The sequence below is a fragment of the Vidua macroura genome, chromosome 5 (genome assembly GCF_024509145.1).
Source record: "Vidua macroura isolate BioBank_ID:100142 chromosome 5, ASM2450914v1, whole genome shotgun sequence".
Taxonomy (NCBI): Eukaryota; Metazoa; Chordata; class Aves; order Passeriformes; family Viduidae; genus Vidua; species Vidua macroura.
Genome location: NC_071575.1, coordinates 35765414 through 35789360, shown reverse-complemented (window position 1 = coordinate 35789360; position 23947 = coordinate 35765414). Strand labels below are relative to the sequence as shown.

General features: G+C 37.2%; 1 protein-coding gene across 1 annotated transcript in view; it reads left to right on the top strand.

Annotated features, from left to right (window-relative positions):
* NAV3 (neuron navigator 3) overlaps positions 1 to 23947 on the top strand; it is a 248795-nt gene that overhangs the window by 180142 nt on the left and 44706 nt on the right. The window contains exons 13-19 of the mRNA XM_053978007.1: positions 3312 to 3450; positions 6589 to 6865; positions 8988 to 9693; positions 11330 to 11818; positions 18146 to 18187; positions 20515 to 20675; positions 22498 to 22686. Of these exons, the coding sequence (XP_053833982.1) occupies positions 3312 to 3450; positions 6589 to 6865; positions 8988 to 9693; positions 11330 to 11818; positions 18146 to 18187; positions 20515 to 20675; positions 22498 to 22686 (2003 nt within the window). The remainder of the gene's footprint in view (positions 1 to 3311; positions 3451 to 6588; positions 6866 to 8987; positions 9694 to 11329; positions 11819 to 18145; positions 18188 to 20514; positions 20676 to 22497; positions 22687 to 23947) is intronic.

The window sequence follows — 23947 nt, the reverse complement described above, 5'->3', positions numbered from 1 at the left end:
TTGTCAAAACAATGCACATTTTTCTTAGCTTCAGTCTCCCAGATAGATGAACACCATTTGCTGACATTTTCTTCTAAAGAAATCAGCCTGAGTCTGACACTAAGAAAAACAAAGCAAATTCTGTCAACATTATAAGTAGTTAAAATGTGGTTTTTAACAGTAAAGTGGTGTAATGCATTAATGAGCAGCAGTGCTAACCTGACCTGTTATAGACTCTGTAGAATGTGTGAAAAAGAGAAAAGTAAATGAAAAATAAAATAAAAAATGAAATATGAATCTCAGCCAGTATACTAAAATATAAATGAATATTGTTTTGATGAAGGGTAGGAGGAACAAGAACTAAAATTAGAGTTTGCTGCCGACTCCCACAAATAGATTTTCAATCTCAAAGTGATGCACAATAATTTTATAAGATATTTTTGTCATGACTTTACTAGTTTAAAGGATACATTAATATGAATCATCAAGAATTTTTTTACAAATTATAAACAAGGCATTTTCATTATCAAAAATATACTTTCTGATAGCAGCTCTACTACCTAGATTTGGGGAAAGAGGTCTGTAAAAGTAGAAACAGTAAATACTGAAATACAAAAACTTCGCTGCACAAGCAAGTTAAAACAACTCTGGATAATATGCTAAAATACATAAAAACAACAGTCTTCATTGCCAAAGGGGTAGCTGATATTGTCTGTTCTGTTGGAGGTTTTGGGTTTTACCATGTCTTTTCAAAAGGCTGATATGACACATTGTGTCAAGTAGCCATCAGTTTCTGGAACAGTCCTTAGAATATGCCAGAAAGAAAGTGGGTTCCAGTATTCCTGGGTTTTGTAGGCATACTGAATATTGTCAGAAATTTTGGTGTATGAAAGCCCCCAAATTTATAAAGCATCTCAAACACATGTCATAAGAGGCGAAAAAAAATCCAGGCAAATAGAGTGATGATTCTGAAAGGTCAGTAGTAGAGGTGTCAGAATGATCTTCTATACCACTTACAAGATGGCCATGAGTGTTCCCTAAACCCACTAATAATCCACTGGTGAGTAAGGTGTGATGAGTGTGAAACACCACAGAGAAGCCATAAAAGAAAACATGATCACAGTAATATTTGCCTGAAAACTTCGGCTGTAGAGAACATAGTTATATTTTGTGAATCAGCTGAACTGTTCCAGAATTTATAAAACATAAATTCTCTTACAGAGAAAGATGAGGACAAAATGAAGTATGAAAAATAAAAATAGAGTATAATAACAAAGTGACATGGGGAAAGAGGATGAAATGTTATCCCCAGGGTCTTAGGTAGACTCAGAAAACTGATGGTCAAATATTATTTGACATGAATGTCATATGTTAAAAGCTCATGTTCCTTCTGGAAGTATCTAATATATATCCTTTTGGATTTAGTGTATGATTTTTTTTTTCTCTTTTTTAAAGAGCAGCTTTTAATGAGGTAATACTATATTTTCTGCAACGTAATCATATTTATATTATTTATTTATATCCATCCCTAAGGTTCTCAGTCTTAACATTGTTCTAAAGGTATATTCTCATGTAGTACACAGAGTTTTATTATAATGGCTTTTTATCATCAGTGAAATTATGCATCACATTAGAAATGAAAAACACAGAAGGCCTAAATCACTAGTGCTTCAGAGATGGTTCTTAGATGGATGTGGTCAGACTATTATGTATGACATTATAATTTCATTATTAAATCATTCATGTGTTTATCACCTGGAAATGTAGCAGAAGACATATTTATTTGTAGTCATTGTACTCAGTGGTGGAAAGTGCAGCACTGTAATAAACTCTTGCCCTCTGAAATATATTTATCTTGTCACTGAGCTGGCTTACTAATGTGATTTTCTACCTTTTGCAAAAGAAAGGTAATGCTTGCTGCAGTTGCTATGCTACAATACTAGTGCAGTGAACTTTCTGGTGCATCAGCACACATTTTGTTCCGTGCAGTTTCCTGTCACTGCTGCTGTCTCCCAAAACTCCAAATGTAAAATAAGGACTCGCAGATATTTTTCTTGTTTGCTCTGAATGACTAGTGCCAATAGTACTGAGCTTTAATTTAACTAGGGGATTGAATTGCATTTTTTTTCTAAAAATCGTCTTATCAGGCTACAGCAAAACAAGGACAAAATGCACTCTCTTGTGTTGGGGACTTTGTCAGCAGATGTAAACACCTAGCTTTGTCTTGCTAGAAGTTATATATCTAGAAGAGGCTTTATCAACCCTCTCCCCTCTAAGAGAGGAAAAGACAAAAAAGAGGCACCTTCAGTGGACAGTTTATCTCACAAGCCTGAGACATTTTAAGCCAGGATGAACTACCACGTGGAGGAGGCTACTTTTTTAATACTGGTTAGAGAGGACACCTAGATAACTTAAATGAGATACCTAACTTTTATATACCTAAAATTATAAGAGATTAATCCCATTGAAAGTGATATGGTGAATTTTTTTCAAACTTTTGGCCTGTGAATAATCCAAAACAAGATTAACAGATGGAGATGTAGCAAAATACTGGAAGTATAATGCTGTATATAGCAATAAAATAAAAGTCAAAATGTAATGCCATAGAGAAGCAAATCTGTAGAGAAAAGTCTGAGAAATATATCTCAACCTCCTTGCCATGCAAAAGGCTTTTGTGAGAGTTGGTAATGACGTTTCTGTAAGAGCAGCCTCTCTCTCATTTGCATCCTTTGCCTCAATCTCCCAAAGCAAAACAGACTGTGTTTCTTCAGAGATGTAAAATGTCAGCTCCAGTGTGACTGTATTCTCTGGGATCCCTATTTTGATGACATTGCACCAGCTAGACAGATACTGAATACAAGAAAATAAAACTTTAGAAAATACTGGCTTCTTGCTGACACTGGATTAGTCTGCTGAAAAGATACTCCTTTTATTTTTATGTAGTCTGGCAATTTGTCAGGTCTTCTCTAAGATACTAATATTTTTTTTTAACTAGTGATATCAGGTAAGCTTAATGGATTTCCCTGCCAGTGTACTGAATATGATTGCAATTGCAATGAAGCATGAAACAAACTATTTTAATGACTTATACTTAGGCCTGATGGTAATTTTTTTAAGGATACCTGCATCTTTCATTAATTGAACAAGCAGCCACTTGACTGCAAGTGAATAATTAATTTAAAAGTCCGAAGAACAATATTCATTGTACTTTAGGAAACATTACTGAAAAGTTTCTGGTAAATCACTTGAAAAATAAGTAATCACATCTATTGATTTTGAGATGCCTTCTGCCTATTGAGACACAGTATGTAGATGTGCTCCTTTCTCTGCAGCTGGGATGACAGCAGCTCGGTTAGCAGTGGCCTCAGTGACACTCTTGACAACCTCAGCACAGATGACTTGAATACCACCTCATCTGTCAGCTCTTATTCCAACATAACAGCCACTTCAAGGAAGAACACTCATGCCCAGGTGAGTAGCTTTGCTGCCATTTGTTGCAACACGCCCATGCAGGATAGAAGAAGTTTGGTATCAATGCCTCTAAACGAATGAGGTATTCATATCTTACAAAATCCTCTATTACACCTGAATGCAAGCCATAGACTCCATTGACCCAGCCTCAGGCTGTGAGCTGACATTCCAAATTCCCTGCTCCCAGGGCATGTGTCACTGCTGAAGGTGCTGGCTGGTGAGACCCAACTCTGCCCACTCTGGAGGAGCCCCCACTGGTCCCAGCCCCTGCTGCACCCTAACACAAAACAAACACAATATGATTGGATCTGTGATCGTGGATTTCTACTCAATTCAGCTCATTTGGAGTATCTCTTTCAACAAATAACACAATAAAAAATAATATATTTTTTGCTTTTTATGGTCTGAAACACGTTAGGGAAGAAATATACAGGCTGTACTGTCCTTTCAAATGGCAGAGATTGTCTTCTCCCCACTTAGATCCAGGGATAAAAGTAAAACTCTTCTGGCAGGTATCCAAGCATTTCTTCCCAACTCCCCTTAAAATTGCAAGTAATAGAGAAATCAATACAGAATCCTTGCAGGACTTGGTTCCCTCCAAAAAAGAAATAAAACCAGGAAAGTTTGTCTCAATAGGAGAGTATTCTCTGCCATGTTATCTCCTGTTCACTAGCAGGGAACTTTGAAACTGAACACTCAGCACAGGGGAAGAGTGGCTGCCTCCAGCGATTTGATGTCAAGTATGCAGGACACAAGACTGACACTTCTGATTCCATTTAGACTCCTGGAGGCAGCCAGTGTCTGCAATTCAGAGGTCTGTTTTGTCAATGTAGATTTCAGCAGACTCTGTGAGCAGGAGAAAAACACATATTTGTCATTTGCCCCAGACAATAGGGAAATATGGTTAATCTTGGAATGAAAATTACTTTGATCTCCAGCAGGATGGATACCAGACTATATTCATGCATGCTATATTCATGCAAAGGTAGTCACTGAAATGCCAACGTTCTTCAACCCTCATCATTGTCTTTCCCACTCCAACAGGGACTTCTATGGCTGATAACTGGAGATCAGCCTCTTGCCTTTCACATCAACAATGATGGCCAGTTAGTTCTGGCTTACTTGTTCCACTGCATAGTCATCAGGATTGGGAAAACTTAGGCTGACTTTTTAACTCTTTGTAGGTTTTTTTTTTCTTTTTTTTCCATCTAGATTATCTCATGTTCTAGCTGTTCTATAATAAGCCTCTGTTTTATTTGCAAATTGTTCAGCAATAGACAGAAAAGCAGTGCATGTTCAAATTTTACTTTCTTTCCAGAGTTTCTTTATGTTATGAAGACTAGGAAAATACCTTTATCAGGTATGCCTTTACCAGACACATTAAGCAGAACTCACTGTATTCCATGCTAGCTGGCAATCCCAGTCAGAAGTTGGGATGAACGGAATACTCATTTTGCCAGCTTTTTTTCAGATTTTAGATATACTGCAACACAGACTTTATCTGTCTTTTTAAGTGATTGGAGCAGTAAGGACTGAATATAGACTGAGACAGAAATTGCATATTTTGTTGTTGTTTTCTTATTACAAGAATTATAATGGTGAAGAGAGGCTTTTAGTAAGTATTGTACTACCTTTTTTTTTTTTTTTTTTACATTAAGCAGTTTGCTTTAAAAATGTATGACTGTATGGTTACAGTCATTCATTTATGGTAAAATGTCTGTGAGCATGTTGCTATGAGTTACACACATTCAATAACTTCAATGAAAACTTGCTTTTGAAGGACCCTGCGATATTTTTGTAGATATTTTTGCTTGGGCTTTCTTCCCATTAATCCTTACCCATAATCTGTGCTAGCATGTCCAAAGCACATACATAGTCATGGAAATGTAGAGAGCTTTGGCCTTTTTTTACACCTCAGCTGACAAATATGTAAACAGGAACTGATTATTCTGTTGGTCATGTAATCAGTATTAATCCTCCTTATGGCCGCAGTGCCTAGGAAACTGCCACAGAGGGGTCTCTCTCGGGAAGGAGCTGTGACAGCACAGGATAATAAATAGCCTGTCCCTCAATGAGAACCATTTTGCAGCCCCTCTTAGGCTGGTGATACCTGAGAGCAGCACCATATTTTTGCTGTTAAAGAGGGGCAGAGGCGAGCAGGAGTGGTGAGAGGGTGATGTGCAAATAAGGCTTCAGACTGAGGTCAGGAGGCTGCAGAAAAACACAGAAGGAAGGGTTACATTGAACAGCCTGTCAGGACAAAGAACACCAGTCTTGTCAAACACAGAGGGTAGGGTCAGTCCCTGTTTCTATTTAAGCCACTTTCACAGCTTCTACATTGTCTTCTTGGGCTGCTCCTTCAGCACTCTCTTATCAGCATGCCTCAGGGAAAGCAGATGCCACAGGGTGGGTTAGATCCTCACTGGAGCATCCTCCGCATGGGTCTCAGTTTCAGAGGGAGCATGAGCCCAGCTGGTTGCCTTCACACCACGGATGAGTAGTGCTGGCATAAGCCTCTCTTCTGCTCTGTTGGCTGATATAGCTAGAGAGAGTTTCTTGTCAGAAACAATTTCTGTGGAAACAGACCAGTAGAAAGCCATCAGCTGTAGCACAAATATTTTTGGGGAAGATGCTATCCTTGCTCCCTGGTAGCACAATATACTCTGTTCCACTGGAAAAAAATATTTCTAATCCAGTCACTGGAAGTCTTGGCTAGGAAAAGGCAAGAAGCCAGACTGAGGTGATTTTAGTAGTATATTCAGGAATTTGCTCACCCAAGCTTTTAGTAAAACCTCTCAGTACAGTGATTTACTTCTGAAATTCAGACTGAATTGAGGAACATTAGGGTATCACCACTGATTATTAGAGTGAATTACATTTCACTTTATTATAGTTTATCTATAAAGGAAAGGGATTAAATATTTTGCGAATAAAAGAAAGAGAAATGTCATCCCCAAATGGCTATATTTTGTATGTTTTTAAACTTTTGGAATCAGGATGCTAATGTTTTAGAAGGAAAGTTTCTGTGGCCCTTGCTGCAAATAGACCAAATTCTCCTCCCCTACTATGATTTAAGAAACCAGCAAATAACAGAGATGTTGGGACTGACCATGCAAATCTCATGCAAATCTCTTGTAGCTGAAGACAGACTCAGAGAAGCGCTCAGTTACAGACAGTGAAACTTGGGGCAGCACTGAAGACCTGAAGAAGCCAGAGGAAGACTTTGACAGCAGTGTAGACAGCAGTGGCAAGTGGAAGGGCCTTCCCTCGGGGCAGTCTGAAGAGTCAGAGAAGGGGGGGCAGAAAACATCTCTGTCTGTATCACAGACTGGATCTTGGAGGAGAGGCATGACTGCACAAGTAGGAACGACTCAGTCCAGGCACAAAGCAGGAACAAATGCACTCAAGACCCCAGGTAGGAAACTTCTGTAGTTCAGATTACAGTGGTCTTAAAATAATTGATGGATGTTATATATGTATACATACTGTATGCCTGCTCTCTCATCCCATAAATGACTGCAAGCTTAGATTGTAATATTATAATAACCTTTTCATTTCTGTAACTGTTAGTTTGCTACATGCATAATAATAATTTACTAAGTACATATGGGTGCACCTGTAACAAAAACTGTGATTGCATTTTGTTGTGCTATCATCTGTGTATGTCAGCGTCTGTTAATTCTTAGACATATTTTTGGACTCATCTGTGCCTTACCCTTATTCTCTAGAAAAACTTACCTTTGATAATTCAACATATGCATAGAAATGGCCAAATATTAGAAGTGGACTCAAAAAGAATTAATATTCAAAGGAGGGAACTCCAAATGATATTTTTAGTTATTTCTGAACTAAAGCTGGATTATCACATTCCACATACTATGAGTATTCTACAGATCACTATTAAGCGATAAAATTTTTTTTAAAATATGTCTTATTACACACTTTCAGTGCTAAATGCCCTCTTACCTAATTTTGGAAGACCTCTTAGAAGTAGTAACCACTTCTGCAATCTAGTTTTGAAGCAAAAAATCCAAAGCTGGTGAAAGAGATAATTATTAAAACCATCTAATCCTAATCCATCATTTTACTAAAGAACTGTGTATTCTCAGTGGAACATTTTCTGGATCTTTTTCATATCCTGACAAAACAGTGCTAGTTCAACCCCTAGTTGTAAAGGCAACTAACAAAGATCTCCTCAGAATAAATTCCTACCCTTTGTGAATGCCATTTTTTTCTTTGCAATTTGGAACTGTCAAACAGTGATCAGTCTCTGGTCCATGAGATCCCTGAGGAGCACTGCCATGGTGATCATATGGATACAGGAACTATACCACTCTAATAGCAATTAAAAATGGAGATACTAAAAGATTTGCTGCACACCAAGCTAAGTTTTCCAGATCTGTTTTGTGACCAGGCAGCCACTGTGCAACACAGAATTGAGGCCTTAACTACTAATGAGCTGTATGTTTGCTGGGTCAGAGTCAGATTTGTATCATGGCATGTGCATCTGTTTGTGTAGCATAAAATAAAATAAAAAAGTGGATAAAAACATGAGTGGAATTAGTTCTGCTTTGCAGAACTTTATTACATTTATTTACATCCTTATTACATTTTTGTTTCTTAAGAGAAATTAGGTCATCCACCTCCAAAGCTTCCATAATGACTTCAAGAGTAAACTAAAACATTTGGTATGTTTTAGGAGTTATTAGTGGTATACTGTAGATGCTTAGATATAAATTAGAATTGAAATGGCAATTTTTATCAATTTGTAAAACAGGAAGAGGGTACTTCTGGTATAGCAGAACATATTACTTCATCGTTTCTGCATGTTACAATAAGGTTTTATAAAAGATGGAAGAAATTTATAAATATACCTTATATAGTCACAAGCCTACACAGGACTGAAGAAAACCTCTCAAAAAAAAAAAATCAAAATCTTGAGAAGTCATCAAGGATATGACAAAGACTAATTAACTTGGGTAATTGATAGTGTTACAGATCAAGACAATTCATTCCATAACATAATCTCTCCCTGATAATTTTGTGTAACTAAAACCAGAACAAACTTAGTCATACGCTAAGAAGATGTAATCAGTGAAAATCAAAAAATTCTATAAGTACCACTTATTTCTACACACATAATTGATGTCATTCTTCAGGAGATGTTTATTACGTGTAATGTTTTATTTTCAAGGATTATTTCTTTCATGTAGAAATATTGTTAACAGAAAAAAAACATAGTCAAAATTCCTTATAGCTCATTCAAGATAATCTTCTACAGCTACATTTTCCACCTTTATATGAAAGTACTGGAAGTTCTCACAGGAATTCCAAGCTTTTAATGCTTTAGGCTTACCTGTGTCATACCAGCTACAGATAGCTAATGGGAGACTAAAGACCATACTGGTCTGTTTCTTTAGGGGAATTCTGTTTGTGTATTTTTTTACTTTGAAAGTGTAATCATACAGTGTTGAAATTAGATATTTATACATTGCAGCTTAAACACAAGTGACCTTTTCAAATACACTTTTATTTAGGAAAAACCGATGATGCAAAAGCTTCAGAAAAAGTGAAAACTCCCCTGAAAGGAGCCTCCATACAGCGATCTCCATCAGATGCAGGAAAAAGCAGTGGTGATGAAGGGAAAAAGCCTCCTTCTGGCATTGGGAGATCAACTGCTACAGGGTCATTTGGATTCAAGAAGTCTGGGTTGGGATCTTCTACCATAATCACCACAAGTGGAGCGACCATCACAAGCGGGTCAGCAACGCTAGGAAAAATGCCAAAATCTTCAGCCATCAGTGGGAAGTCCAGTGCAGGGAGGAAGACAAGCTTGGATGGTTCTCAAAACCAGGATGACGGCGTCCTGCATGTGAGCTCAAAGACAACTCTGCAGTACCGGAGTCTGCCTCGCCCATCAAAATCCAGTGGCAGTGGGATCCCTGGCCGGGGTGGCCACCGCTCCAGCACCAGCAGCATCGACTCCAACGTGAGCAGCAAGTCTGCAGGTGCTGCTGCCACCAAACTGCGAGAGCCAAGCAAGATCGGGTCCGGGAGGTCCAGCCCTGTCACCGTCAACCAGACGGACAAGGAAAAAGAGAAAGTGTCCGTGTCAGATTCTGAAAGTGTCTCACTGTCCAGCTCCCCTAAATCCAGCCCAACTTCCGCAAGCGCCTCTGGCACACCAGGACTTAGACAGCCAGGATCCAAATACCCAGATATTGCTTCCCCCACGTTTCGAAGGTTAGTGCATTTCTATGGTTCCCTAAAGTTGCAATATATGAAGCAGGGATTTTCAATATCTTGAAGTACTGTGCAAAAAGCCTTTTCAGGGAATATTTTGCCACATACAAGTCAAGTATAGGAAAATAAAAGGGCAGTATTTTTTTCATACAACACGAGATTTCTTTGAGATTTGAAGACCTTCCTGGACCTGAAATGACTGCTCCTTGAGGTTTAAGTATTTTAGGTACTTGCTCATAACCATAGTTTGAAACTTAGAGGGTGGACTCACTGATCCTTATGGGTCCCTTCCTACTCAAGATATTCTATGATTCTAAGTTCAGCCACATGTGCAGTTTCTTCTCAATATTGTGATAAACCCCCAAAGGGAAGGAGGACAGTATGTTCAGGCACATTCTCTTAATAGAACAGGCATTGCCATATTTTGGATGGAGAACTGAAGAGCTCTTTAAATTGTAGAGTTTTGCTTTCACATTGTTAGCAGCTTCAGCTACAAACACTTCAGTATCTTAGCAGCTTCACTACATTTTTGGACACAAGCTTTGGCAAGGCTGAATTTCAATTGTAAATGCTGTATTGTAACATTTCTGGAAGTATAAATCCGGATGAGTGCTCCATGAATTGGGATGGAGCCCTTTCACTGCTGGATTAAAAGCCAATAGTGCCCTCCTGTGCTTACTTACCAAAACAGCATCTCCAGGCAGCTAGGGAGCTGCAGCTTCGTTTTGTGGGCTTGGTAAAATGTAAGACAGATTCTTATGTTATTAGACATGCTTACTTTATATCATGATAAGTTTTGCATTTATCTACCTTTAGTTCATAAGCTGTACATTAACTGCAGCTTAAAATATTTCCAGAAATACATTAAAACATCACTTTTTAGTTCAAACATGACTTTTTAGTTCAAATTTTAGAGGAGTTGCAGTTTATTTTTTCATCATCACTATAGAATTTTCATATCTAGAATTGCTGGAAGATGTTATGTGACATACAATTTTATCATTCCTGCCCTTGGAGACAAACTGAGCCCATTTAGCCATGGTGCATTTATTCTTTCTGAGTGGTTACTACATGACTGATGACCACATGACCATCTGTGCAAAAAAAACAAGAGGGGAATTTTGCACAAATGCTTTATTAAACTATGTTTAATACATAGTTTATATACATATGTTTAATACATATATGTTTAATAACATATTAAACTATGTTTAATAAACATAGTTTATTAAACTATGAAGTATTTTGCAAGTGTTTGTTGCAATCATTTAAGCAGTTTTCAGAAGTGAGGAGTTTAAAAGTTAATGACTTGGGAATGCTTAATTACTGAATTTGGGTGAAAGTGTAATCTGTTTGTGAACTAATAAGACAAAAATGTGATATTTTACCTCTCTCTGGGAGGGGCTGTGCAAAGAGCACATCTGAACAGGAGTGAATAAGAGCGGTTACTAAAGAAACAAACCATGATTATTGTAATATGGTTAAGTGAATTTAAATTTGCGCTGCAATTGATCAACTAGGTAGGCATGATTTTCGTAGCAGTAATTAAAAATGTGTAGTTTGGCTCTTAGGATGTTGCGCCATGAATGTTTAATGTGGCTATCAGTTTCTCTAAAGCTATTTGTTTTACATTTAGGTTGTTTGGTGCCAAGGCAAGTGGTAAAGCTGCCTCTGCACCCAGTACTGAAGGTGTGAAACCCACATCGGCAATGCCCAGCCCTAGTACCACATTGGCACGGCAAGGCAGCCTGGAATCGCCATCCTCGGGCACAGGCAGCATGGGCAGTGCAGGTGGGCAAAGTGGTAGCAGCAGCCCCCTCTTCAGTAAACCTTCGGACTTAAATGCAGATGTTGTAAGCTTAAGTCACTCCCTGGCTTCCAGTCCTGCCTCAGTGCACTCTTTTACATCAGGTGGTCTTGTGTGGGCTGCAAACCTGAGCAGCTCTTCAGCGGGCAGTAAGGACACACCAAGTTACCAGTCCATGACTAGCCTTCACACCAGTTCCGAGTCTATTGACCTCCCTCTTAGCCATCATGGCTCTCTCTCTGGACTGACAACAAGCACTCAGGAGGTTCAGAGCCTGCTCATGAGGACTGGAAGCGTCAGATCTACTCTTTCGGAAAGGTGAGCTTGCCTATAGATATAGTGACCACGAAATAAGTGAGAGGCAAAAGGACAGGAGCCAAAAAAATAAGCCCTCCACCTGTTTTGCTAAAGGGACACTGTTTAATTAGCAGCTTAGTCCTTTATGTAATAAAAGGAAGGAAGAAAAGAGAGCTGAAAGGCATTGCAATGTGGAATCAACTGCCTTTTAAGGTTTTACAAGCACTTTTTCTATCTTGAGAATTTTTTTGAGTTCCCTTGTTCTGGAGGGAAAAGGGGGAAAATTGTCTAACTAAAGGCAAGTGTAAACAGCCAAGAGGCACATAATTATTCCTGCAGCAGGATCCACCTGCTGTCCCAGCATTTGGCAGTTCCCAAAGCAAGCAAACCTCCAACCGTGGGACCCCCACTTTTCTCTTCCCATTAACTCAAAGCACAGGCAGAGCTAGTGTGTCTTGGTCTTCAGCTGACCAGTCTTGCCCTAAAATACTCAGTCTTAATAAGTTTCTTTTTACATGGTAAGCATTACACAGATCCTTACTGACATGCAGCTTCACTGGCAGGGAGAGAGTTTAAGAGATGAGATCCTTGCTATATGGTCAGTCCTGGCAAGTACCCAGAACAGACAAAGAAATGCAAGAAAATGTTTTTCTGTTTAGTCTATTAAAGATTTTTTTGATATGCAGATATTTTGCCATTTCAATTACATTATAAAAGGTGCAACCAGTCTGGCATAGTTGAACCAAGATATTTTTTTTTCTTTTGGGTTTTTCTCTTTTTTTTTGTGTGATATATTTATTTGGCTTTTGCAGAAGAGAAGACAATAATCTTTGCTAGGCACTAAGTAAGTTCTGCTTCCCATGAAAATTTTTGGGATTTGATAGTGAAACTCTGATCTCACATATGGACTGTAAAATCAATATTAAATATTTCATTAGCCTTTTATTCAAAAAATAAAATTTTACTGAATCAGTCAAAAATATTTTAAACTTAATTAGCTTTTTAACATCACAAACATTTTAAGGAGAAAAGACCTTTAACATACAATGTCAAGTTTTTTCGCCCTTTATATAAACTCAGAGATTGTTCAATACCTATCCTTTGCATAGAAGGAATTCACTTTCAGTAAGCCAGCATTAAAAAAACCTCATAATCAAAACATTGAGAAACCTAGATGGAAACTTTTCATAGATTTCATTTTCTCATGTTACATTCATGAGTATTACTATATCAGCTAAAAATCACACCGCTTACTAATATAATTACAAATTATATTACTATTACATACTAATATATTATTTTAATAATTATGAAGCATATATATGTACCAATATAACCTACACTAACAATGCGTAGTATTGTTAACAATGCAGTAGTTATAAATACACTGATACCTGAGCAATTTATAGTTTGCACTGTGGCTTTAATTTTTAAATAGAAATTTGTGTACTATGAACTGAATGTGACAATATTTCTTAAAAGGTCAGTTATTAATAATAAGCTTATAAAATCCTTCACTGCCACATATATGGATGGTGAGATCAATAGAATTACGTGGACGAGTATGCATTCATGCCAAAAATTATATTGATATGGAGGATCTTAAACATCACATTTCAAAAATTAATGCCTTGGCAGAAGTTTCTGAGCAACCCCCACTGCTAATACTTCATGTATTTGTTCAGTGACTTAATTTCAGTGGTTCCAAATATTTTGCTGTTGGCAATATTTTTAAGTTTCAGATTAGTCCATATGGGGATATTATGATTGAGTCCAGAGAGAGCTATTGTTATGTTGATCTGGCCTCAAAACAAATATGGGTACCTAGAGTAAATGGTGTCATTTCTTCAATTATAGCCCCAACAGGATTTTTGCAGTTCGATTTTTCTGAAAGATCTGATACAAGTGCTGAGTTTCTAAGCTCTTTTTACACATTAAAACTTACTTGTTGCAAAGTATTTTTTCACAACAAAAGCATTGATTTGCAACGTTGGAGACAGATATGTTTGGCAGCACATGATGTCCTTTTTTCTTTGCAATCTCATATTTGAAATGCCTTTGATTATACTAATTATAGCATGGCATAGTATAAAAATTATCTGCAAGGAGATTTTTCTTTTTCTTCAGTCACTCTAGAGCTTGCAAAAGGTTGAATCAGCAGTCCTTATTATCAGATGTACTAATATAATGTAGGGACAAATTCAGAAATACCAAAGTGCACAATGAAGTACAACTAGCAACCAACATAAAGTCTATGCAGGGAAAATGCAGGAAAAACTGAAAGGAGAGTGATAAAGATAGATGATATAAAAGAATATGGATTTGTTTCATTGAAGCATTAGCTGTAATTTGATGGACAAATATCAGTAATGGCAAGCATGCTAAGAGGAAATGAAAAGGTTAAAGATATCTTCAGTTTACTGATCCTGATGAACTTTGCATTTTCCTGTTTCAGACAGAGCCTGAAAACCCTGCAGTCATTAGAATTGAAGAAAAGTTTTTAAAGGGTCTGTGCTGAGGAAAGAGGGAGGAGGAGAGCTGGGATAGAGGGTGAAATAGTAAATGCAATAAAAATCCTGAATTTGCTGAAGCTTTAAGTGCTATTCCTTTGCTTTCATAAGCAAATGGGGAAAATAAAAATGCTAGTTGTTAAAGAGTTACTGAAGATGAGTAACCAAAGGCTTATAAGTCTGAAGGGATATAACAGGGCAGGATATATTTGCATAGACACAAAATGGAAAATAGTGATGCTATCTTGCAGAACATGTACAGAGTTGTAGTGCCATGCTGGGACAAAGCATTTTGAAAATGAAAATATTGCATATAGGTTTTAGAAAGTAGTTTTCCCATTATACTTTCTCACGTTAGGCTTTAACTTAAGACTTTGGAATGTCAAGTTTTAGAAAATAACAGCTGGAAAGAACACAGAAAATGAGAACAAAATCTCAGTGTATATCTACATTTTATGTGAAGGAAAGTAGCCCTTGACTACTTCCAAAAAAAGTCACCTTTCTTGGAGACAGCAAATCTGCAAGGTCTCTGCTATATTTGCCCACCTATCCCTCCAGGGATGATCAGATGTTGCCCACAGTTTTCTGGCTGTCCACTAAGTGATGGTACGGCATCAAAGCAGAGCTGCTTGACAACTCCTGGAGTGAAGTGTCAAAGTTTACTCTAGCCAAACTCTGCATCATTCAATGAGATTCTGTTGCATTGTAACAACCAGTAAAAGCAAGAAAAATATTTTCTTTTTCAGAAGGAAGGCAAATTTTGCATCTCTCTTAGGCCTTTTGTTGGTTTTGCACATATTTGGTTGGTTTAGCAATATTTAGAAAAGTCTAATTCTACTGTCATAGCAGTGTAGCTCCCTATATGGGAGGACACTCGTATTTTACCTTACAGCAATTTAGAGGGATTAAAATAATCATGCAGGTATTTATATTCTAAAATAAAAACGTCTTCTGGGGTTAACTGAAAATATTACTGCTTTAGTTGTAAAATTTTCCAGGTGGACACATCACCAGTAGATTTTTCAAACCCTTAATTGCTGGTGAGCATTGCAAATTTGTAACTTTCTTCTGCTTGATCCAAAGGACACAGCAAGGAAGGCATAAAAATGCAGAAATATAGAAATAAACAGTGGTCTGATCAGCAGTAATAGCTACATTTTAAGATTAGCAGAGTGGAAGTGGTTTTTAGTTACATGACTGGCTTTCTCTAGTTTGCTTTAAAAGAATGTCTAGTCTTGAGTGCTATGAAAGTGCATTGAAATCCACTTAAGTCCTTCAAGACTTTCAATTATTTTAAATTATCATAATTGGTAGTTGTGGTTTTAAGGTGTGAAACAGTGCATCATGTATCAGATTTTCTTATATGCCTAGCCTTTGTTGAAACTAATTTGTAAGACCCATATCAGCTTGGCCCAGCCTGTCATGGAGCTCTCTAGTTGTTTCTTAGCTTGCAATAATTTGTTTTATTTCCTAGCAGCTCTGAAAGAGTTAGATGTAGCTCAAGGATATACTATTATGGCCCTTTCCCATGATAACCTCATCACCAAGGGCAGGTAGGAAAATGAGAAAATTAAGGCTTCCTGTAATTTCCCTCATAGAATTTGCAGTCAGTTTCAGCACCATAAAATAAACAAAAAAGAATGAGATACAGTGGGTTTGACAACTTCAGCCTGTGTCTTCATTCATCTTTTTGCAAGATTGCTTCTTCCAGTTTACATAACAAAGGAAAATACTAGAAATATTATATTCTCATCCTCACTTTATATTGGTCTTTGTCCATGTATGCATTGCTTCTTTCAGGAAAGGGCTGTCTTTATTACCATTATCAACTTTAGAGATATGAGGTAAATTAAGTTCTGTTTACCAAAAGTCCAGTTTCTGTGGAAGCAATGAACCCAGCTTTTGGTGGATGAATTATTTCAGATATTAAAAAGATAAGGGCAGTTATTGGTCTGAAGTTACATGAAGTTAATATTTATATGAAACCATGCTTAATGGTTTCATACAATTATCTGAAATCTAGGAGCATCTTTGTAAGCTTTATTATTTTAAAAACACACAATGAGCATTTGGTACACTCACTTTAATGCAGTTGCAATAACGCCATGTTTATGTTGAGGAATATTCATCCTTATTTCATTTGAATTCAAAAGATTTTTGGAAAATCCTATGTCACTCTTAACCTACTTATACAACTGGCATACCTTTTGGCTTGTGGATTGGTTTAAAGGAGCACTGACTCCTTTATTTTTAGATAATGTGCTATAGATTACTTTGAAATACATATATCTCCAAGTTAAAATAATATTGGAAAATACATTGTTCATTTGGACTTTTAAGTGTTTGCATAAGAAACTGGTGTTATGATCATGTTTATTCATCTTGAAATTCAGAGGTGCATAAAGGTAAATAAAGGAACATCAAGGCCCCATTTTTCTCTGTGAAGAAAAAAATAGTGGATCATTCATTCAAATTCATCTTGGTTTTTTTTTGTTGTTTTTTTTTGGTTTTTTTGTTTGTTTGTTTGTTTGTTTGTGTTTTTTTTGTTTTTTTTTTTGTTTTTTTTTTTTTGGTTTTTTTTTTGTTTGTTTGTTTTTTTGCCAGCCATTCTAGGTCCTGTTATATATGTTGGGAGCAAAATGCTGAAAATGCAGTCCTCTGTCTGATATGGGACTACTCTCACATGGACCATGATAACTGGGCCTATGCTGAAATACTGCTATTTTTCTCATTCCATTTGTTTTCTCTAAATGCAGAACAAGGTCCTTTATTAAACTAGTAAAATTGTCTGTAAAATTTCCTGCTGGTAAGAGTAGTTTGTTTCCATTTGCCCAAGCCCTGATAGTAGTCCATGCCAACAGTGTTTCACTGACTTTATCTACTAAGATCAAGGATACATGACAGTAGGACTCCCATCACCCACAGCACAATAGGAAACACCTTTAATAAGGGTATTTCTTGGGTAGCAAGGGTCCTAAGTTACTGCTGCTCTCAGAGGTGTGATTATGATATGTAATACAGAAGCTTTCAAAAGCCATTTTGCCATTTAATCCATATGATGACACTAAGCTATGTTCTAAAGGGAGAAAACATTGCAACACTTACTTGATGATAACTAGTTCAAACCACGCCAACCAGAGACCAATTTACCAAGACTTTATGATGAAATGCTGAAATGACACTGGGAAGGAGGGCTAGTGGGTGCTCTTCTAGTGATGTGGTTTAAATGAGGAAAACTGCATCCATATATTCTGGGTAATCCACCACTCTGACAGTTTGTGTGCAGGAAAATGGAACAACATTACTCTGGTGCCACTTTTCATTGTCCCTACCATTGCCTTGCTATATGAGCCCCTCAACAACACAAAGCCAAGTGTCTGAATCTTTAGGACATATTTCTACACACAGAGCTGTCGTTTGGCTTCTGGCAAGGCCATGCTGCCTCTTAGCAGGTGCCACAACCTTCATTTCTTTTAGAAATCTATTGCCTTACCATAGGCAACTGTGAAAAATACTCATACTGTGACCATATGATTCTCACACAGATTGCAGAATAAAAATGTAGAAAGGTTAGAAATGGTAAAGAAGCACTTCTTTCTGACTTGGACAGTCTCCAAGTTACTATTGACCCAGCCCAGAGCAAGTCTAGATGAAAAATGAATGTGCAGCAGTCCATGTCCTATTGTTCCCTCCAATGAGTAAAGGATTTATCATTAAAGTTATATTAAAAGCCATTAAATGACCTTCTGTTATGCACACAAACCTAGAGCTTTAAAACTTGTAATTCTGAACAGTCCTGTTTACTGTATGTCCTTAGGGATTTTTTTTGTTTTAACAGCATGCAGCTTGACAGAAATACACTACCCAAAAAGGGATTAAGGTATATATTTTTTTTGAGCATGACTGCTGCTTCTCTATTTTCCTGTAACCTTTTTCTATGCTGCCTTTATTTTTCTTTCTCCTTTTGTTGATCCTGTTTACAACAGAGTTCTTGGAATTTTGATTCAAACCAGAAAATGTAAATTTTAACAATGGACTTTTTCTTTCCATGTATGCCTAAGGAATAAATCTTCTTTCAAGATATACCATGGAAAGTAAATACTATTAGGGATCATTATGCAATGAATCTTAAAAGGCATTGAATCCTGGAGAGCTAAAAGAGACAGAACAAGATATTTATGCAATTCAATAGGACTAATTATTGAAAACATGGAGAAAAACAAGATTTTAGAGGTGGATCTGACTTTGGATTCATGCAAACACTCATGCAATTTGAACTGGAGAGCTATTAAAGGGTAGGGCTAGAAAATACTGATTTTGCTATCCAAGGTTTCTAAGTATAAAATGCATGCTGCTCCATACAGTTTTCTTGGTCCTTTTCCAGCAATACATAGAGCTCAACTTTGCTACTAACTCTTCACTAAATTCTGTCTTCATCACAGAAAACAGAATTTATCCACCTTCTTCTCTCCTCCACGGTGAAAAGAGTAGATCATTAGGTAACTTGGTTGGTCTCATGAGGCACGGAAGCCCATCTCCCCAGTCCAGGAAAAATATTTGGCACGCAAGGATATATGTGCATGCACACAGACACTGCAGCTTTCCAATAACTGAAATTACACCGTTATATCTCATGAGTTATGAATAAATATTTATCAAATTTTAAGATAGTGCTTAACTGTTGTCACTATAATGCACCTTTTGACCTTTTGCACTAGCTGTTCCTTAATAAGAATTTGTCAAATTTTCTATCATCACAAAACAATCACTTTGGATTTGGAGAGAATGGAAAAGGTGGAAGACATTAAAGGCATAATGGGGACCCTGTGAGGATACAATGGGATGATCGAAGTTTGTGGATATTCAACTGTAATGGTAGCTGAAAGTGAATTGGAGTGGGAAAAGTGCTTATAGGCATATAAGAATGATAGTTAGCCCAGGAAAAAAATTCAGTTTGATTTAATGTGCAGAGATCCCAGTCCAAAATTCAGATCCTGAATTCTCATTTTGCCATCTTTCCAATCTGATAACCACTCAGTAACTCTGTGCTCTACCACAATTATAGGCAAAGATCATAGCTGTATTTTTGAAAGGAGAAAAGAAGTAAATATTTAATAAGGGCAACATGGTTTACTGCTGTAAAATATTGTAGAAAAACCTAAGCACAACACAAGAACTTACATGTTCATTTAATCTTCTCTCTAAGCAGAAATACTTGTGCCTCACAAGCCTGCAGCCAGAATATCAAAAGCCCTTTGTGCTCTGCTTTTTTGGGGAACATTGATGGCTCTTGACAGTAGCGGAGAAGGTGTTCATTTCTCAGCAGGATATTGTCTGAATGAAGCATTTCATTCAGAATTGCAGACATTGCTGAAAACAAATCTCTTGATTAAGACCCACACTATCTGCACATTTTAATATTTAATCACTACCAGAATTGCCCTTCTTCCAGCTCAGCCAAGGCTGGACCAGTGAGTTACCAGTTCTCCCTCTTGGCCCACATGTCGCACTGCACTTGTTTTATTGGTTTACCATAGGAATCAGTTGATTAACTATTTGACTGCCAAACTTCTTCCTTCCAGAGAGCTTGTTTCTGCTAATTGTTTATTTTTCCTGTCCCTTTCCCTCCCTTCAGTTTGGGGCAGGACACAATGTCAGGTAGCATTCAGAGCGGCAGACCACGTGCATATGACCATACGTAGCTGTCATTACCAATGCAAACTCCTTTTTCAGAGTTGTTGATCTGTTTCACTCCTGTTGTCTAATCAATTGACCACATGATGTGTGAAAGATGTCATTTTGTAAGTGGCTACTAACGTTCCTTGGCTTCTATTCTGCCCATTCCCCATGCTAACCATACAGCTTCCAGGCTTTTGCATCAACCTGTACGCTTCCTATAGCTTTGAAGTCCTTTTCTGTCAGCTCAGTTGTCTGTCTGCTATGTTTATCATTCTGTCTCTTCAAAAGATGGGAATGCTGTTTTGGGGAGAGGGATGAAGAGTATGGGGGGTTCAAGTCCTGTATGTTGGTGTAACCCAGTGGTAAATTGTACCTAGTTAAAATCTCTGGTGATAATAATTTGACTGGACTTGATGTTTTCCTAGGGATTTGTTCTGTCTAACTGGTGAAGGGTATTTATGTGACAGCTGTTTCTTTCTAAGACATCACCTTGTCATTGTCTTGAGCATGTCAGCTGTGGTTTTTCAGATATACACCATCATCCCGGCAGACAAGTCAGGAGGAAGGCAAGGAATGGCTACGCTCCCACTCAACCGGAGGCCTGCAAGACACTGGCAGTCAGTCCCCACTTGTTTCTCCTTCAGCTATGTCTTCATCTGCAACTGGAAAATATCACTTTTCCAACTTGGGTAAATGCTGTTTCCCTTCACTGTTTCTCCCCCTCTGCAATAGAACCATAAAATTCAGCTGTACATATTTCTTAGTCTGCCAGACAAGGTAGTTTATTTTTAACATCTTCATCACCATATTGTAGTACCTCACTAAAGAGAGGAAACTCACAGTGTTGTTAATGAAGTGGGCCAGGGTACTACCTATTTTGCACAGAGAAAAAAAAGCGCAGATTCTTTATGACTTGACCAAGGAGAGAAATTTTGTAGAAGAGCTGGAAATTAGCTTCTGGTTCAAATCTATTCATCTTTTAGGTTTCACCGTCAGCAATGTTCTTTCCAATGATTTTTAGTGAATGTCAGAAACTAAACACTGCATTTTTCCTACATATAGGTTTGCTTTGAAATAGACCTTTTCAATGTGATTTAGTAGCTGGACCTGGCTATAACTGCATTGGGCCCAATCCAAACGTAACCTTGAATGCAATATAGTATTTTGGGATGTGAGTGACATTGCAGTTTTATTTGATTACGAACCAAGGTGTAGATTTGGTTCTTCTGAATATTGTTTCAAATTAATCCAACACAAGTTTATTTTTTATAGTATTATTTTTTCTTTAATTCTGAATAAAACCCACTTATCTCCCCTGTACTTGACACATACTTAGGTTCACAATGAGCTTTTTATGATTTAGGCCCCTAGTAAGGAATTAATAACATCCTCTGAAGAATTAAGACTTCTATCTCTCTGTCACAGCTTATGGCATCTATAGGTTATGATCACTCAAAAGAAATTTGATCAGACGTACACATGTTAGTCTTTACTACATACAGAAAAAGAAGTTGAGCTAAGCTACTTTTAAAAATGAAATTGGATCCTCACTAAACAAGCCACTGCTTTGAATTTTCCTCCTGTAGTTTTAGACACAGTTTTTTGTGTGTCATGGTTCTAAGCAGTGTTTTTTCACTATATTATTTTCTGTTTAGAATTATCTCATTTTCTTTTTGTTCATTGTTCTTGTGAACTCACAATTGAGAGAAATAACATCATGTGGTTTAAAATTTATTTGTTCATTGTCCTTTGCTTTATTTCAGTTTTCATAGCCCTATGGAATAATTTGCTCTCACAACACAGCTGTTCTGGTAGTTTATAACTTAGGACATATCTTGGATGATCTAAAATAAAAGTCCAAATACTGAGGCTGAGTTTGGCTAGGCATTGAGGTTGTGTGGTCCAGGGGAACCATAGCCAGGCTTTCCTTCCTGCTGGCAAAAGAGCTTTGTGAAAGCTTAAAGTAGGTTTTTCAGTGCTGTTCTTGATTTCAGCCATGTCTGACTACAACTTGTTTATTAGGATGAGATTCAACTGAGGCCTTTGCACGACTATTTAACCTAATACAGTGGTAGGTACTTCTGAAAATCAAAGGATAAATGTCTTGCATATGCAAATAAACTTTGGCCTTAACGTCAGTCAATAATACAGGTATATAACTATAAAATACAGATACTGATTTATTAGAAGAGCTGCTTATAAAAATACTTATGACCTCTTACTCCTTTTTAACTTTTGAATCTCCCCCATTGATTTTCTGTGGGCTGCTAAAGAGTGTTCAGACACCAGTGTTAGTGTTACCATGTGTTTTATAGGATTAATGTCATCCAGCTCCTTTGAGGCCATCTGCTCCACCTTTTTGTTGAAGCTTTAAATGTGGTAATAAAAGCCTTCCATTATCTCAACAGCATGAAGTCCACCTAACTATGCTAGTCTTACATTACAATTTTGTGCAGGAGCAAAACTGACTCAATGGAAATGTGCTTCATTAATTAAAGCTTTTTATTCCAGTGAGTCCAACCAACCTGTCACAGTTTAACCTTCCTGGACCCAGCATGATGCGTTCAAACAGCATCCCTGCACAAGACACTTCTTTTGATCTCTATGATGACTCCCAGCTGTGTGGCAGTGCTACGTCCTTAGAAGAGAGACCACGAGCAATCAGTCATTCAGGTTCATTCAGGGACAGCATGGAAGAAGGTAAGACTGAGAACTATTTAGATTGGCAAACACATCCCAAAATAGATGTCTAAAGCATAGTAAAATTTTAAAATATTTATTCTCACCCTACACCACAGAAACTTAAATGATTTTGTGAAGCTTTTATTAATCCTGTTGAGTTGGACTCACAAGCTTTCCTTAACCTAAAACATGGAAGGTATTACTTTCACCCAGTAATATGCAATGCTGTATGTATCCCATACATGTACAAATCCTCTATCAGAATTTTTGGAGAAAAGGAAGCCATTCTTGGAAAATTATTCTTTTTTCCTCTAATTCGAAAATGTCTGAATGTACCTTCACTACTGTGTTTCTCCGCTTTCTTAGTCCTACGTCTCTGCTTCCTTTTTTTTTTTCCCAAACACTAGTGCTACTTAACACCTCCTTTCTTTTGTAGTCATTTAATATCTCTGGTTTCCTACAGCCTCCTGCAGCAAACACCATGTGAATTTCTGTATTGAAATTCTGCAATTTAAACTGACCTCACTACTTTATGCAGATTATTATTGTCTGCCTTCTTTGATGCTATCTGCAACATCTGGAACTTGGTGAATATTTTTTGGTTTGGTTTTGGGTTTTGCTCTTTTTCATCCATAGAGAATCTGAGAACTCCTAATTAAATGCAGTGTAACATTTTCTTCTGACTAACATTTCTGGTAAATCTGATTATTTGCCAAATTCACATGAGTGCAAAGTCCTTAAATGCTTTAATTAAACAAAAAAAAGACAACTGAAATTCTGTGCAATTCATTCTATGACACTCATCTTGTTTACTGCTAAGTGATGGCAATGTAAATTATCTTTATAATAGGCAAATTAAAAAAGTCTTGCCTTAGCCCCAAAGGTCATAGTTACAAGATAAAAGGGGAGGAAAAGTCCTAGATAAAACAACAGACAAATAATACTTCTACTTTTTGATTCCTTTTACTGTATTTTAGATTATATATCAGGCAGACATCTGGGTATGTAATACTAGCAGTAGGGTGCAGGACAACTCAAGCTGTGAGTTGTCAGCACAGAGAGGATGGCTGACTGTACAGAAGAATATCACATAATTCAAGGACAGAGCTGACTACAGAACCTTTGCCGAGGAACAGAATTATCAAAGGGAACACTGGAAGAATAATAGAGAAAACAAAGCAATTTATGCATAGAAAAAGAGGTGTTAAATGTAGAATTTCAGTAATGGGCCACCAGTGGGTTTGATGAAAGCTTTTTCATTGGTTATGTGTCATATCCA